Consider the following 15971-nt stretch of genomic DNA (forward strand, 5'->3'; position numbering starts at 1 on the left):
TGTTGTTTGTTTGTTTGTTTTTGCCTATTTTAAACCTTTATGTCCTTATGGAAAAGAAATGGGATAAAATAAATTTAACATTTGGTATGCTCAGTCATTTTAGAGTTATTTCTGCTATTTGTCAAAGATAAATGCAAGAAAACTTAACCTATGTTTGGATCTTAATAAAATTTGGAGAAATTGGGGAGGACAGAGAAGAGCAACAGAAAAGGGACAAAGAATGGGACTGAGGTAGTATCGCTCATATTCTCCAACTCAAATACTGGGGTACATTGATCCGGCATAAGGTCTAGTAAAAGAGTATTTGAAATTTGGACTGTTTTGGAAAACCCCAGAGATGTGGTTAGGCGGACAGATCCCAGGAAGAATGGCCATTATTTTACATATATATATATATATGAATAATTATAGAAAGGTTTTAGCCTTTTTTGGATCACAGATCCCTTTGATGATCTCTTGAAAGTACTGAACCTGCTTCCCAGTACTAGACATGCACATACGGTTCCCGAAAGCAGAATCCTCCTGTTAACTATTTATCTTTCCAGAATATCAAAAGCACTTTAGAGCTGGCACTGCTTTGAAGAATTCGGATAGACCTGAGGAAGCAAGTGGGCTGCCAGGTCAGACAGGGAGACTGCCAAATCAGTTATCAGCTGAAGTTCCTAACCCTCTGACACCATTCTTGGATGATTTAAGCCAGTGGGTTGTTTTCTGTTTGTTCTTTAACTGTTTGGAGTAACAGACCCCTGTGATGAGCTGACGAACATATGGGTCATCTATCCCCAAATACGTCCACACACACACGCTATTTTGCACACAATTTCATAGGGGTGGTGGACTTCCTGAAGTCCACCCTCAGACTTTGGGTTATATTTAAGTGAAGACCTTCCTGGACTCGGGGGATGCCCCTGCAGACCTTTTTGAATAACCCTCTCTCATCACAGGGACTAGAGCGCTCTGGATGGAACGAGGTTACCGTACCGGAAGACAACCGAACCCCGCAGCCTCTGGACAAGCCCCGCCAACTCTCCCCTCCCCCATGCCCGTTCGCACAGGTGCGAAAACCTAAGCTGCCACCCCGGCGCGTCTGCTCAGGAAGATGAGGGGACGATGGGACCCTAGGAGCGGCAGTGGCGGGGGCCTTCCCGACCTTGCTTGGTGACCAAGCTCTCCGCCCAGGCCTTTCCATTTCCTCAGCAGAGGGCGCCGCGGGCCGGAACGTGCTGACGGACCTCCCAGAGCGGCCCTTCCGGCTTCCACCCCCTGTTCTGGGCGGTGGCGCGGGCCCGTGACGTCACAGGAGGCGGGACCAGCGCCTTTGCCGGTGCTGGAGCCGCCATTGGAGCCGGCTTGGCTTGCGGGCTCCGCTGAGGAGCGGGAGGTTGGGCCGCAGTTAAAGTCGCGTCGGCGCCTGGTCCCTGGCCCTTCAGCGGCATGGCGTGCGGGGCGACGTTGAAGCGGCCCATGGAGTTCGAGGCGGCGCTGCTGAGCCCCGGCTCCCCGAAGCGGCGGCGCTGCGCCCCTCTGCCCGGCCCCACTCCGGGCCTCAGGCCCCCGGACGCCGAGCCGCCGCCGCTGCTGCTTCAGACGCAGACCCCACCGCCGACTCTGCAGCAGCCCGCCCCTCCCGGCAGCGAGCGGCGCCTTCCAACCCCGGGTAACCTACGCTGCGGGCTTGGCAGGAAGCCAGACCCAGGCATTTTTTTTGAAGGGGGTGGGGGAGGGAAGCTCATGAACGCTAGGCTAATTCACTCGTGGACCCCTTCTTTGCCCCGGGAAAAGGGAACTGGGGTGTCGCTGGGCCTGGTCGCTTCCGGGGATGGGAGACATCCGGGAGGCGTAGGGGGGCCACAGTGTCGGTTTTCGGTTTTTTTGGAGCTGGAGAGCCTAGAGGGGTGGGCAGCAGGAGGAAGATGGGACTATCCCCGGCCGCTCGGGGCCCTCGCAGACCCCGTAGCCCTTCCTGCGCCTGCACTGAGCCACCCTGCAGATCCAGTGGGCCGTGGAAAATTGGATTCCGCTCACGAACCCGGCCTTGAGGGTGTGGGGTTGGGGGCGGGTTGCTGGGAGGGGGCCTGAGTGCGTGCTGTGCAGCACTGTGCTGTGGCTTGTAGAGAGACCTGATTTGCAGAAGTCTTTAGGGACCTCAGGCCGCCGTTGAACTCGTGGAATCCGATTTCAACCTGTTCCTAAGAGACTGGCCATGTTCTTTTATTGTATGGCTGTGGTCCTGTACCATATATGGCTTGAAATCGGTAGGTCGTTAGCTAGAATTTGAGAATTCTTAAACATACAGAGGTTCCGGAAGCAGGAATTCAACCATCCGTAACAGAGAGATTCTCCTTCAATAGGGATTCCACATAGGCCAAGGAAAGAGGAGAACTGGTGTGACAATAAAGTTAAAAAAAAAAAAAAAAGAAAAAAAAACCCGAACCCCTAACCATTGCGCAGGAGTAGAGGGGAAAGTGCATCAGAATGAACAGTTAGCAGTTTTAAAGGGCTCCCGGAAATGCGGGGCGGGGGGTGCTTCAAAACTGGACTTTGGCAAGTCATTTCTTTATGTGGGTTTTTCTGTTTCCTCAAGCGTTGTCAAAACCTAGAGATGGCCTTAAAATCATTCTTTTCTTGCCCCTTTTCAGTTACGAGTGTTTTTAGGCATTATATCCTCCTCCCTCTGTGTATCCACGATGCAGATTTGAGGCCCTCATCTTCTCACACCAAGATCCCAGCAGTTGCCAGCCAGGCTCTCCTAGGCACTGTATCCTTACTCGTGTTCACCTTATCTCTTCTTTATCCTGGCATTCAAAGGATTTATCAACTCTAACCATTTCTAACCTAGTCAGTCTTTTATACATTTTTTTCCCAAACTATACCTTTGCTCTTTTCCCCCAGACCCACTTGGCTGTGCCTGTATCCTGTCTTCCATCATGATGTTTTCACCTTATGTTTGCTAATCCAAATACAGTCATTTCTTCAAGTCTTCCATCATTACCTGACTAACCCTGCTCCATAAGGAACTCTATTCTACTTTAAATTCCCTGATCACTTATTGTCGCAAAGCCTTATGTACTAAATGAAATAATGTTTGCAAAAGCAGGGTCCATAGATGTCCTCTTGAAGTGATATTTTTTTCTTCCACTGCTCCTACAGATACCCAAGGATAGTCACATAATCTTTCTGGATCTCTCTTCTGCAAAATAGAATTAATACTTGCCCTATCTGTCTCAATGGAATTTATGTAAATGTTTTATTTCTTACAATACTACCCTCTAGATTAATTTTATGGTAGTTCACAATATAGCAAATGCTTACTAAGTGATTGTTCAATGTATTTAGAAGCCTAAATATGGCAGGGTGCTGTAATGGGGTCGCTGTTTTTTTAATCTTAAAATTTAATTTTTGCATACATTTCTTGGTCATTTTGTGTTGAAATATTTTATTAAAAATATTCATTTGTAAAGGTTGATCAGTTATGGTTCTGTCGTGAAAGAAACTGAATAATTTGGTGCTTTGGCTGAAGTGAAAGATGCCTTCTGGATTAAAAAGAAAAAATGGGGGAGGAAATATTAATTGCTATACAAAAAGAAAGAATAAAGCCAACTAATAGAAAAGTAAATTTAAAAATCAGTGACTTCATATCAAAATATCCTACTTGTTAACTCAAAAGTTCTCTCAGAAATAGTCAAGAAACTATGTTCTTACTAAACTTAAAAGAAAAAAAAATATGTATCATAACACTTTTTTATGGAAGGAGCCTATAAAATTAAGCCTTTCATTGCTTAAAGGAGCTAGATGGATACCAGACATGGAGGGGTTTGCTGACCTCCAGGAAATGTTTGTAAACATGGAGTCTAGATGCAAAGCAGTTAATTGATCATGACTTGAGGGTTGGAGAATAACTTCCAGAAAGAGGTAGCATTTTAGCTGAGTCTTGAATAATGCTGGGGGGAGAGACCGCCCCAGCTCAAGCAAAGGAAAACTGCTAGAGCAAAGTCTAGAAAACACACAGGTTAAGGAGAGGATAGTTTAATGCAACTCAGTTGTAGTGGAACTGGAAAAATAATTTGGGGCCAAGTCTTGGAAGGCATGGAATGCCATGTTCAGTTGGTCTTTAGCAACTAGGAGTCATTGTAAAATTTTGAAGATGGACTTAGTCTGATATAAGCTGGAAGCACAACCTCAAATAATAGCGGGAGGCAAGAATATAAATTATTATCCGCTGTTAAAAAGAAATTTGCATTTTTCTTTTAAAAAAAAAATGCCTTGGCCTGCTTGGGAAGAAAGTCACAGCTACTTCTTTTTCTCCTGTGCATACCATGTTTAGATTCTTGGACTTCCCAGTCCTTCTACCAGCCTTAATGTTGTATCTTTCCATTTGTTCACTTTGCTGTACAGGAGGCAGTTAGAAGTTTATCAAAGATCTTCTGTTCTCATGAGCATTGTCCTCATACTTGTCCTTTCTTGTTTCAAGTCTTTGCAGTTCCTTACATCCTTGTATTGATTCTGGCAAGTATGTGCTTGGAGAATAATGCATTTTAAAGATGAAGCAAAGACTTCATAAATTCAGGGATCTAAAATATGAACTTAATAGCATTCTGAAAGGAAAGCTTTGCTAATCCTGCATTGTTCCAGTGTTCAGGCTTGAGAGTTCTGGAATTTAGCTACGTGTGGAGCTACTTTGAGTTCATGTCAGTCCCTGGACTGTACCATCACTTGTTATGGCATTGTTAATGTCTTTGGTGTTGATTCTCACAACTTTACTGGGTAGGCATTTAACATTTGTTTTGAAGTACTAGGCTAAAGATCCTGAATGATTTCCCAGGGTCATAGTCACATAGGAAGAAGCAAAATAGCATTATTAACACTTACCCCCATTAAAAAAAATAGTTATAGCAAAGTATATATTAGAATAATGTGAGTGGGGGGGTGATATAATTTCCTGGTTTTTGTTTTTTATAAGGAGGCTTTATGATCTGGAAAGTGAATACATATTCTATCAAAAAACCCAAAAAAACTTGTTGAAAACCACATGTTTCCAGATTCTGTGTTGTCTCTAGGAGTGGCCTTCAAGGTGGTTAGTGATTTGTGTGTCCTGGACTCCGTTTAATAGCGTTAACAAATTAGTTTATGATTACCTTGACACAGAATAGTAATCTGAATCGTACCAAATATTGCCTCTTATAGGATAAGAAAATTCTTTTCTAAGCTCTGACCATCAGTTCCAAGCAGTAACCTCAGATCTTCTCTTGGTCAGTGTCCAGGCTGTGAACGTAATGATTTCTGCTCTCCTCTTCCCCAAAGATCTTGAATCCCAAACAGGACAAGAGTTTCATTGTTAGAAGGCCTTGGTATAAGAGACTCGTTCCTAATACCCTTGTTTGTGAAGTTGTGCAACTCAGAGGAGATCAAAAATAGCTTCTTATTAGGTGAAGGAACTAAGGATGGTTTTGTTTGTTTGTTTGTTGCTGTAAGTTGTCCTACTTAATCCTACAGCAAACAGCAGATCTGGTCTTCATTGTCACAGGAAAAGAAGCAAAGGGAACTACCTGGGTGGTTTATGCCAAAATAGCTGCTATCCTATGTATTACTGAAATAGTGGCAACAAGAGGAAACACTTTGGGGATTATAGGAGTGCTTTATCTGGTATAAACACTTTTGTTAATATAACATGGGAGGAGGGACAAGAAGCTTGAAGAAGTAACACAGTAAAGTGAATGCTCAAGTGTGTTTCTTTTTTATTAGAGCAAATTTTTCAGAACATAAAACAAGAATATAGTCGTTATCAGAGGTGGAGACATTTAGAAGTTGTTCTTAATCAGAGTGAAGCTTGTACTTCGGAAAGTCAGCCTCACTCCTCAGCACTCACAGCACCTAGTTCGCCAGGTAAGCATGTTATAGTGTGCACCGTCCATTTAAGAGTTTGTAAGTGGTAATTAAAATGATGGTTTCCTAAACCAGAATTGATTTCATCTAAAGTAATAAAATTGGTAAAGTGTATTCATTGTATTACTACTTATAAATACTTTTAAAACCATGGAGTCATGAAATTGCAAAAGACCTTAGATTGATTTGATTGGGCTTCCTTCCACCCAATTCAAGAGTACCCTGTATAACTGCAGCATATAATACCGTAGCCAGTAGCCACATGTAGCTGTTTAATTTTAAATTACTTAAAATTTAATAAAATTTTTATTCAATTTCTCGCTGCGGTAGCCATATTTCAAGTACTTAGTAGCCACGTGTAGCTGTTGTATTAGACAGCACTATAGAACATTTCCGTTATTGCAGAAAGTTGTGTGACAGCACTGCTCTGTAACATTGACAGGTGGTCAGAGAGGATGGCTCAAAAATAGAATCTCAGGGTTGGAGGGAACCTTCATGGTCACATAATTCAGCCATGAGTCTTGCCTGCCATATCCCTGTAAATAGTCAACAGGCCAGGGCCCAAACATCACCGCTGGTGGTGGACTCTGCCTACTTTAACAGAGGAGTTTGTTTCCTCACAGAATATTCTACTTTATAACAGTTCTAAGAGTTATTGAAAATCACCTTGATTAAAACTTGTCTCCTGGGCTTCCCTAGTGGCACAGTGGTTGAAAATCCACCTGCCAATGCAGGGGACAAGGGTTCGAGCCCTCGTCCAGGAAGATCCCACATGCCCTGGAGCAACTAGGCCCGTGTGCCACAACTACTGAGCCTGAGCTCTAGAGCCCAAGAGCCACAACTACTGAGCCCAAGTGCTGCAACTACTGAAGCCTCGCACCTAGAGCCTGTGCTCTGCAACAAGAGAAGCCACTGCAATGAGAAGCCCGCACACCGCAACAAGAGTAGCCCCTGCTAGCCGCAACTAGAGAAAGCCCGCACAGCAACGGAAGACCCAGCGCAGCCATAAATAAATAAATAATTTTTAAAGGATTATAATTAATCCAAAAAAAAAAAACTTGTCTCCTTACAGAACACAGATTGATGTTGGCCAGGAGATAGGGGGAGCAGGGAATGGGGACAAACTGCTTAATGGGTAAGGGGTGTTATTTGGAGTGGTGGAGATATTTTGAAACTAGATAGGGGTGGTGGTTGTACAAATAATGACTATACTAAATGCCACTGAATTGTTCAGTTTTAAAATGGTTCATTTTATGTGAATTTCACCTCAAATAATTTAAAAAAAAATTGTCATCTTGGGACTTCCCTTGTGGCACGGCGGTTGGGAATCCACCTGCCAATGCAGGGGACACGGGTTCGATCCCTGGTCCGGGAAGATCCCACATGCCGTGGAGCAACTAAGCCTCTGCGCCACAGCTACTGAGCCTGCGCTCTAGAGCCCACGAGCCACAACTACTGAGCTTGCGTGCCACAACTACTGAAGCCTGTGCGCCTAGAGCCGGTGCTGCACAACCTGAGAAGCCACCACAGTGGGAAGCCCACGCACTGCAACAAAGAGTAGCCCCCACTCGCGGCAACTTAGAGAAAAGCCCACGCACAGCAGCAAAGACCCAATGCAGCCAAAAATAAATAAATAAAAAATAAATACATTAAAAAAAATTGTCCTCTTATAACCCAAAGGTCTTGACCCTCAAACAACACCCTTTCCAATTAATTGCTCTTGCCCATACATGAGTGATAGATCTTTCAGTGGTTGTAGCTAGCACGTCTCTCCTTCGGATTTTAGTAATATCATTTTGAAGTAATAAAATGCTACGGGTAGAGAAACACTTATAAATAATTACTGACTAGATGTTTTGCAGGTTTTATTTGTAGGGAAAAAATTTTGGTTTAAGCAAAAAACGATTTGTTTCAAGACATTGACTGGTTTATAGACTAAGAGGGCTGAAGAAACAGATTCCAGGCTGAGCTTTGAGGAAAACTCAGAACTGGTCCGCCAACAGAGCTGCTGCTTTAATCATGATCAGGAAGCCAATTTCCATCTGGCATCCCAGGGGAAATTTTGGTTTCCAGCTGCAATCTCATGAACATTTCATTTTTCTCAACCTAGTTTCAAAAGGGATCAAGGATGATATGTGTAGTGCCTAATCATCTCCTTCTGTCATTCGTCAGTGACTTAGCTAACAGTTTTTTATATTGGGCAAGTCAGCCGTTTCTTATCAGAATCACCTGTGGAACTTAAAAGATGCCTAAGCCCTACCCCAGAATTAAATTGGCATATGTATCTTTTTTGTTGTTAATTCTACAGATAATTATGATGCACCACCATGATTAAACATAGGTGTAGATGATCTCCAAGAATCTGGGTAGCTCTTATATTGTGAATCTGCTTTCTCTAATTCAGACTAGAGGCTTTATATCAGCTTTAACCTTTTTGTTCTTGTCCTTTACCAAGTGAGCATTCTGTATGGGCTCGGATCGTTATGGCATTAGAACTATTTTTCTGTGTGCAGATCATTTAACACACCTGAATATACTTTCCTCCTACTTCTTAATTTACCTTCAGCCTTGCCTTGTAGAATGAATGTCAGAATTTTGTGAAACTATTCCATGTAAAGTAGTGGAAAATATCATTTTTCTAAACAATTTTTATATCCTAGGACTCTTTGCATAGTTACTAATTCAGAACCCTAGAGCTAGAATGTATTATGTAAACTAGATATGTCTTTTGGCCAGGTTCCTCCTGGATGAAGAAGGACCAGCCCACCTTTACCCTCCGACAAGTTGGAATAATATGTGAGCGTCTCTTAAAAGACTATGAAGATAAAATTCGGGAGGAATATGAGCAAATCCTCAATACCAAACTAGCAGGTAGGCTGAGGCAGTGGCTATGCCATTGTTAATAGGGTTCTGTTAGCGTTAATCCCAGTTAAGTAAATGGTAACTTAGAAAAAGTGTAAGACTTAATACCAGAAGGTTTAATGAATTGTGAGTATTAAGTTTCTCTCTTTGGTTACTCTCTTTTGGATTCTAAACATTTTATTTGTACATTATATGGAAGGAGTTTTCATTTGCATTTCTGAAACAAGATAAGCCAAGCTTTTCTTTCAAGAATTTTCCATATGAATAAAGGCATCAAGTAGGTTATTCGGGCAAGCTGGTGGGTAAACAGGTGGTAGGAATCATGCTGACCTCCCAACAGGTGGTTGGGAAGAGTATAGTCAACACATTCAGACTTCCTGGTGGGAGTCACTTTGTGGATGTGGGAAGTCGGGCATCCTGTGATTTAGAGGTACTTTAAAGTCTGGAAAGCACCGCTCAGGCTAGAACAGAGTGATTAGTGATGGCAACCAGTAGACCATCTGGTTGCCATCACTAATGAAAGGAAGGGATCTAAATCAGGAATAGGAAGTAGTACCTGTTTAGTGAAAGAGGGTGATGTTGTGATCAGAGAGGTTTTAGGCAACAGCTTCTTCCTGTAACAGTATTGTTTCTTCATGTGGTGGCCCACACCACAGAATGTTAATTGGTCGGCTTTAAATTGAGAACTGTTGATGTAACAACAGAGTTAAATGAATTTCTTTATAGTAACATTTTTTTGATCCTTTAATATACTAACAATGTGTATTATAAGAAGTAGCTGTAGTATGTCATTCCCCTATTCTACCCCCACTCCAAAATTGTTTAGACCAGCTGGCTGTAAGTCACTTCTGTGTTCATGGATGTCAGACTACCTTCTGTCTTTCTACTGAGTTTCCTTTCAGAAGGTACTTCTGTGGAACTGTCTGCAATTAGGTAATGTGGAATTTTCTCTTAGCTTTCTAGCCCTTCCACCTCTGTCACTCAGTGTGTATGTTGAAATTTATAGAAAAGATAGAGTGCAGAAAAGAGCTTCAAGCTTCATGTCCTATAGGAGATATACTAAAATTTGCTGGCTTGTGGTAGTGAGCACAGCTGTCTATCTTGGGAAGCCATTAGCAGGAGATAGAATTACAGCAGGGGTGAAATTATTAGGAAAATATTAGCGATGATCAGTGACCAAACCTAGGAGCCAGCGATGTGGCTCTGGGACCTAAGAGAAAGGAACAGATCTCAGGAGAGTGACCATTATAAGCAGGGCCTGAGAGTGGATAATATAAACTGGGAAGCTAGATGTGATTCTGACACTTGATTCTTGAAAAACTGCTGGAGAGTTTCTGGGGATAGTATATACTGTCTTTCCCCTCACAGAACAATATGAATCTTTTGTGAAATTCACACATGATCAGATTATGCGACGATATGGGACAAGGCCAACAAGCTGTAAGTATTGCCAAGTTTTTCATTGAATTTTTCAACTTCCAAGAGCAAGATTTTGACACTGAGTACCTTGTCTCCTGAGAGCAGAAAGCCCCTGTGAAGTAAAATAATAGATAACATTTAAAGAATACTTATATGTCCAGCACGGTGCTAAACCCTTTAAATCCTCACAAAGTTTATTTAATCCACAATTACCCTGTGGGGGAGGAACTATTCCTAGTCCCGTAAGGATAGCATTTAAAGAATTTAAATAATTTGTCCAGGCTCATACAGCTAGTGGTTCAGCCAGGATTAAAACCCCAGGTGGTCTGACTTCAGTGCCAGTTTGTTTAATACCTGGCTTTTCCCTCAGAAAGGTAGTTTCAATTGTTAATTTATGAAAGTTGAGTCCTTAAGCTAGTTTATCAAGTGTGTGGTCAGAATTTCTTAATTCTAAACATCTTGCAACTACCCGTTACTCACAACATAAATTATAAATAGCTATATATGTAAACTGAATCTGAGTCAGGTTTCTTAAATTCTTGCAAATTTAGGACCTCTTTAGTGGTGACTGGTATCCTCTACTGTTTATCCATTTACCGTTAGTTAATATTTAAAAAGCATGACACTATATTTTTAGTATTCTTACACTCGTTTGTTTTTTATTCCTAATTTATAGACGTGTCCTGAAGCTTTCTTGCATATCTGGGTACCAGGTTTGACCTCAAGAGATGGCTGCTGTACACTTTTTGCAACTGGTTTGATATCACATTTCAGCTCCAACTTTGCATCCTGAGAACACTTAAATGTTTCTGCAGGTCCATTTTATACAACTTGAAAGACCTTAAAACTTTCCGGTTGCCACAAGCATATCTTTCTTTTCTGCTCGTCCAATAAACAGCTGTGCCCTACTGTGATAGATTTTCCAAACAAAAATACCTGGAGCAGCAGTTTAGCAAAATATGCCCTCAGTGGCACTCAACAAATGGAGTTTCCCCAAGCACAGTTCTGTAAGAAGTATGTGTGAGAGTGTGTGTATGTGTGTGTATGTGTATTTTAAGTTATTATTTGTATTGTGCAAATTTTTTTGATCTTGGGGATTCTGGCTGTGAATTTGATGCACGACAATTATGGTTAAAAACATTTCCTTGGTCTACAGAAGATCACTAATGTTTTGTGACCATATAAGTTGTAACAGTGGATTGTTTTCTGTGTAGGTGTTATTGTTAAATACAGGGACTGTTTCCAGGCACAGAATACGAATCATAAGTTAGGATGGACATTAGATGTGATTATGACGACATAGCAAAGGTCTGTGGTCCTAGGTCTACAAATGCGTGGTGAGGAATTAGAACAAACCCGAGACAGGCCATTTGACACATGACTCTGCCTAGCTGCGTTAGAACATTACTTTGACTCCAAGCCTTAAAATACCTATGTGGAGTCTGTGCTCTGCTCATTCACACAAGGAGCTCCCTGGACACTGAACCTCTAAGAAGGAAAAGAGTCTCCTCTGGAGCAGGAGCATCAGGGTTTGCTCGGGAGCAGGACAGAGGTGAGCACGGGGCTGGGCCAGGCCCTGGAGGCACTGCTACTTGGAAGGCGCCACTTCACCTTTGTATCAGTTACTAAAAATAGAATTTGGATCCTTTGGTCAGGTTCCCCCAAATTCTTTTAAGAGATGTCCATGTTCAATTGCTTGAGCTTTGTTTTGGCAACCCCCTGCCCGAAGTTGCTTACAGACTGTTCTTCACCTTATTTCCAAGGCTGAGGAACAGAAAGTAGCCTCTGTTTTGAGGAGGTGGAAGTTAAGTATACATTTATTTTTTACTGTGACTTGTTCAGGACCACGTTTTACAAAATGCCTTGTTTCCTTTATTATTGTTTCTGGAAAGGAAAGTTCTATTAAAATTGTTTTAGTTTGAATATAGAATAGTTTTTTTAATTAAGGCTTATTTTGAAAAACACTGAGTTTAATTCAAATGTATGCCAGTACCTTCCAAAGTAAGGTAATATTCAGAGACAGTTGTCCTGATCAGATGGCTTAGAGAAGTTTCTGGAATATTCACATTTGAAGATTCCTTATTAATGAATGTCTTTGACTTAAATCTAACCAAAAACTGCAACATTATTCTTTGTACATTTTCATTATATAGTGTTAACAAGCTTAGTTGCAAACAAATAAAATACTTAAGCTATTTGTTTACCTTGCCTTCTTAATACTGTGATAATGTTTATTAATTCAAATAATTTATGTGAGGCTGCTATAACCATTTCCCTATTTCAACATTACATTTAAGATTTAAAGACTTTTTAAAGCCCCGAAGTGATCTTTTAATAATTAAAGAATTATTTTTACTTCATATTTGAAGGGCAGTATGTTTCATCTCTTCTTTTTCCAGGGTAGTCACTTGTTCCTGGAAGAGGAGAATAGCAGTGGCTGTAATGGGAGTGGCCTTACAGTGGGATAGTCACCCCAAAACAAGGGCAGGGCAGCTGTGGGGGCCATCTGAAGTCCTGAAGGATGGGCCAGGAATGGGCAACACTGCCTCACTGAAGTCTTCTTGTTACAGAATCAGTGTGATATGTTCACTCACTCTTGCAGTTGTCAGCCACATTCCTACTAAATGGCTGCTGGGTGGGAAATAGAGTAGGTTTCTATAAGGAAAATGACAGACACCCTCTCACTGCACCTAGTGTTGTTAGGCTGTTTTATTATCATATGGTTGCCCTTTGGGGTCACAGAGTAAGACCACACCACCATGGCTGGGTTTTGGGATCTCCTCAAAAGGGACTGGACATGTTTGTTTAGTGTTTTATGCAGAGAAAAGATGACTCCTAGGTCAGAAAATGGGGACCTGTAAGGTAAGCCTTAGACTAGTGAAAGGTGTTTTTTCCTAGATCTTGATTTCTAGGGCTTGAACGTAGGGGCATTCCCAGGTAGGGAAGTGTCTTTGTCTCATGGAAATAGGTCAAGGCCCAGGGAAGAGTCAACCTACAGAGACCGTAAGGATGGGCCAGGACCTGTGGTCTTAGAAGATCTGTATAGTGAGCTAGTTAAAATTTTTTTCTGTTTGAATTCCATTTATTATCTTCTGGTAAAGTCTTCACCTTAAGGGGAATGAAAGGAGTAAGTGTCCATGCATACCTAGGTCAGAGGAGTACAGGGGAGATTCAAGTTCGTGAGGCAGTCATAATTGTCAAGAGCTCCCAGGAAAAGAACATCAGAAGACACATGAACTTGGGCCAACTTTCCACACACGGTGAATCTTCTCTGCCCACCAGGGAGGATTGGTTGTTTAGAATAGTAGCTAAAGGAATGGCCTTTGGATGTTTGTAGCCCTAGAGTTTAGTCTGCTCTGCCACTAATTTGCTATGTGAGCCTTGCCATGCTACTGAACTTTCTGAGCCACAGTTTCCTTATCTGTAAAATGAGGGTTAATTGTATGTACATCATTGGGGTTTGTTTTCAAATAGATTACACTAAATAGTCCATGTAAAGAAAGTATTTATATTTAGCACAGTTTGGGGCATATAATATGCACTTGAAAATGTTACAGCAGGTTTCTTTACAGTGGTCTTCATCATATCTGAAGACCAAAACCTTTCTTTCTGCAGTGGTGATTCTCAACTTTCCAGAACGAACAGCCCCTTGTTAACATCAAATCTCACATTCTCTTATTAGAATTTGTACTTTTTAAGTGTTTGACTAAAAAATAAAAGATGAATGACAAATGAATTCAGTAATGCCTTTCAGTGAATCTGTATTTTGTTACTCAGCAGGGATCAGCAAACTATGGCCTATTTTTTGTAAATAAAGTTATATTGGAACACTGCCACGCCTATTTGTTTGCATCTGTGGCTGCTTTCATACTGCAACTCCAGAGCAAGAGACAGTATGGACCACAGAGTTGAAAATACTCTCTGGCCCTTTATAGAAAAGTGTGTGGGCCCCTGCACTGTAGCATTGATAGACACTTGAGAAAGCTCACAAACAAGGCAAATTTGGTGCATCGTGGATGGGGGAGTCACACCTCAGGTTGAGGTATGATGAAAAATTCTGCTTACAAATGTAAACTGGTTGCCAAAGTGAACATCTTACAGAAAGAGCTAATGAACTTTTTAGAGTAATGATTCTCTAGAATGAGGACAGGGAGCATACTCTTTAGAATGACCAGTTGTTTTATCTTTAGTATACTTAATTTTGAAATTTTAGTTAACAAAGGTGAGTGAGAATTTTATCAGAAGATAGCATGGGTTTAAAGATAGTTTGTCAAATACTGTTAAGGAACAGTGACTTCTGTGCTGCCCTGGTGGTTCTTCCCTTGAAAAGGCCTTCAAAGTATGTGTAGTCTCCTATAGCTGCAGTTGTCCCTATCAGTCCATGAGGCTCCTAAAAGCGTAGTTCAGGCACCCAGGGGCTTTTTCCAGATTGGCAAATGCCTTAAGAGAAAGAGATGCTTTGAGTTCTAGGCTCTCTGGGTTCTTATCTAGATTTTGGCTCAGTAATTCCTCATTACCTAGCCTTTTTATGCTTTTAAGAAAATGATTTTTATATTTCAACTGTTGTCTAGTTGGTCTTAGCAGTAGGCTGATCCACATTTCCTGAGGCATGGTACCCAGTGTGCCTTCCTGTTAATGGGAGAAAAGTAGGGAAAGATATGTTTATATTGGCTTTGAATGTTTTTCAGTCATTCAGCAAGCATTACTGGTGTCTTCTGAGTTATGTACTTATGGAGGAGAGATCTGTGTGTTTTTAAATTTATTTATTGTTTATTTTTCTGCCACACTGAGCAGCTTGTGGGATGTTAGTTCCCTGACCGGGGATCAAACCCGGGCCCATGGCAGTGAGAGCACCGAGTCGTAACCACTGGACCGCCAGGGAATACCCTATGAGTTTTAAAAGCCTGACAAGTTCTGTTAAGTAGCCCTAGTCTGTCTTATATCCCCAGTTTCTTTTTTTTTTTTTTAATTTTTATTTGTTTTTTTGGCTGCGTTGGGTCTTCGTTGCTGTGCACAGGCTTTCTCTAGTTGCGTCGAGCAGGGGCTACTCTTCATTGCAGTGGGCGGGCTTCTCATTGCAGTGGCTTTTCTTGTTGCGGAGCATGGGTTCTAGGCGTGTGGGCTTCAGTAGTTGCGGCACGCGGGCTCAGTAGTTGTGGCTCTAGAGCGTCAGGCTCAGTAGTTGTGGTGCACGGGCTTAGTTGCTCCGCAGTATGTGGGATCTTCCCAGACCAGGGCTCGAACCCATGTCCCCTGCATTGGCAGATGGATTCTTAAACACTGTGCCACCAGGGAAGTCCTGTATCCCTAGTATCTGACTTGGAATTAACATAAATAAATACTTAGTCAGATGGATCTTGACTGCTCAGAAGGAGCTCCGTCTAGCAAAGAATGTAAGCAAGCAAGGTAAAAGCTGCTAAGTGTTGGGCAAATGGTACAGGTAGTGGACCAAGGAAAAGAAGAGATGGTAGATGGTTCTAAGCAAGCAGCAGTGATCAGGGAAGGCTTCATTCAGGGTGGTAGACTTGGAGTGAGGGGGTTTTTTTGTTTTTTGTTTTTTTAACATCTTTATTGGAGTATAATTGCTTTACAATGTTGTGTTAGTTTCTGCTGTATAACAAAGTGAATCAGCTATATGTATACATATATTCCTATATCTCCTCCCTCTTGTGTCTCCCTCCCACCCTCCCTATCCCGCCCCTCTACCACCCCTCTAGGTGGTCACAAAGCACTGAGCTGATCGCCCTGTGCTATGCGGCTGCTTCCCACTAGCTATTTATTTTACATTTGGTAGTGTATATATGTCC

General features: G+C 42.0%; 1 protein-coding gene across 2 annotated transcripts; it reads left to right on the top strand.

Moving 5' to 3' along the window:
* The first annotated feature begins 1315 nt into the window (after window positions 1-1315).
* Window positions 1316-13900, top strand: AKIRIN1 (akirin 1). 2 transcript variants are annotated; one of them, XM_007112163.3, is made up of 5 exons: window positions 1317-1657; window positions 5743-5883; window positions 8620-8754; window positions 10114-10185; window positions 10841-13900. In XM_007112163.3, exons 1-5 carry the CDS (start codon window positions 1435-1437, stop codon window positions 10849-10851), a joined length of 582 nt encoding a protein of 193 aa, XP_007112225.1. In that variant the 5' UTR covers window positions 1317-1434; the 3' UTR covers window positions 10852-13900. The 2 variants fall into 2 exon arrangements, with proteins under 2 accessions (XP_054938862.1, XP_007112225.1); XM_055082887.1 differs by lacking the exon at window positions 10841-13900 and having other exon boundaries at window positions 1316-1657; window positions 10114-10820.
* Window positions 13901-15971: the final 2071 nt, after the last annotated feature.

This window comes from Physeter macrocephalus, chromosome 3 (assembly GCF_002837175.3).
Source record: "Physeter macrocephalus isolate SW-GA chromosome 3, ASM283717v5, whole genome shotgun sequence".
Taxonomy (NCBI): Eukaryota; Metazoa; Chordata; class Mammalia; order Artiodactyla; family Physeteridae; genus Physeter; species Physeter macrocephalus.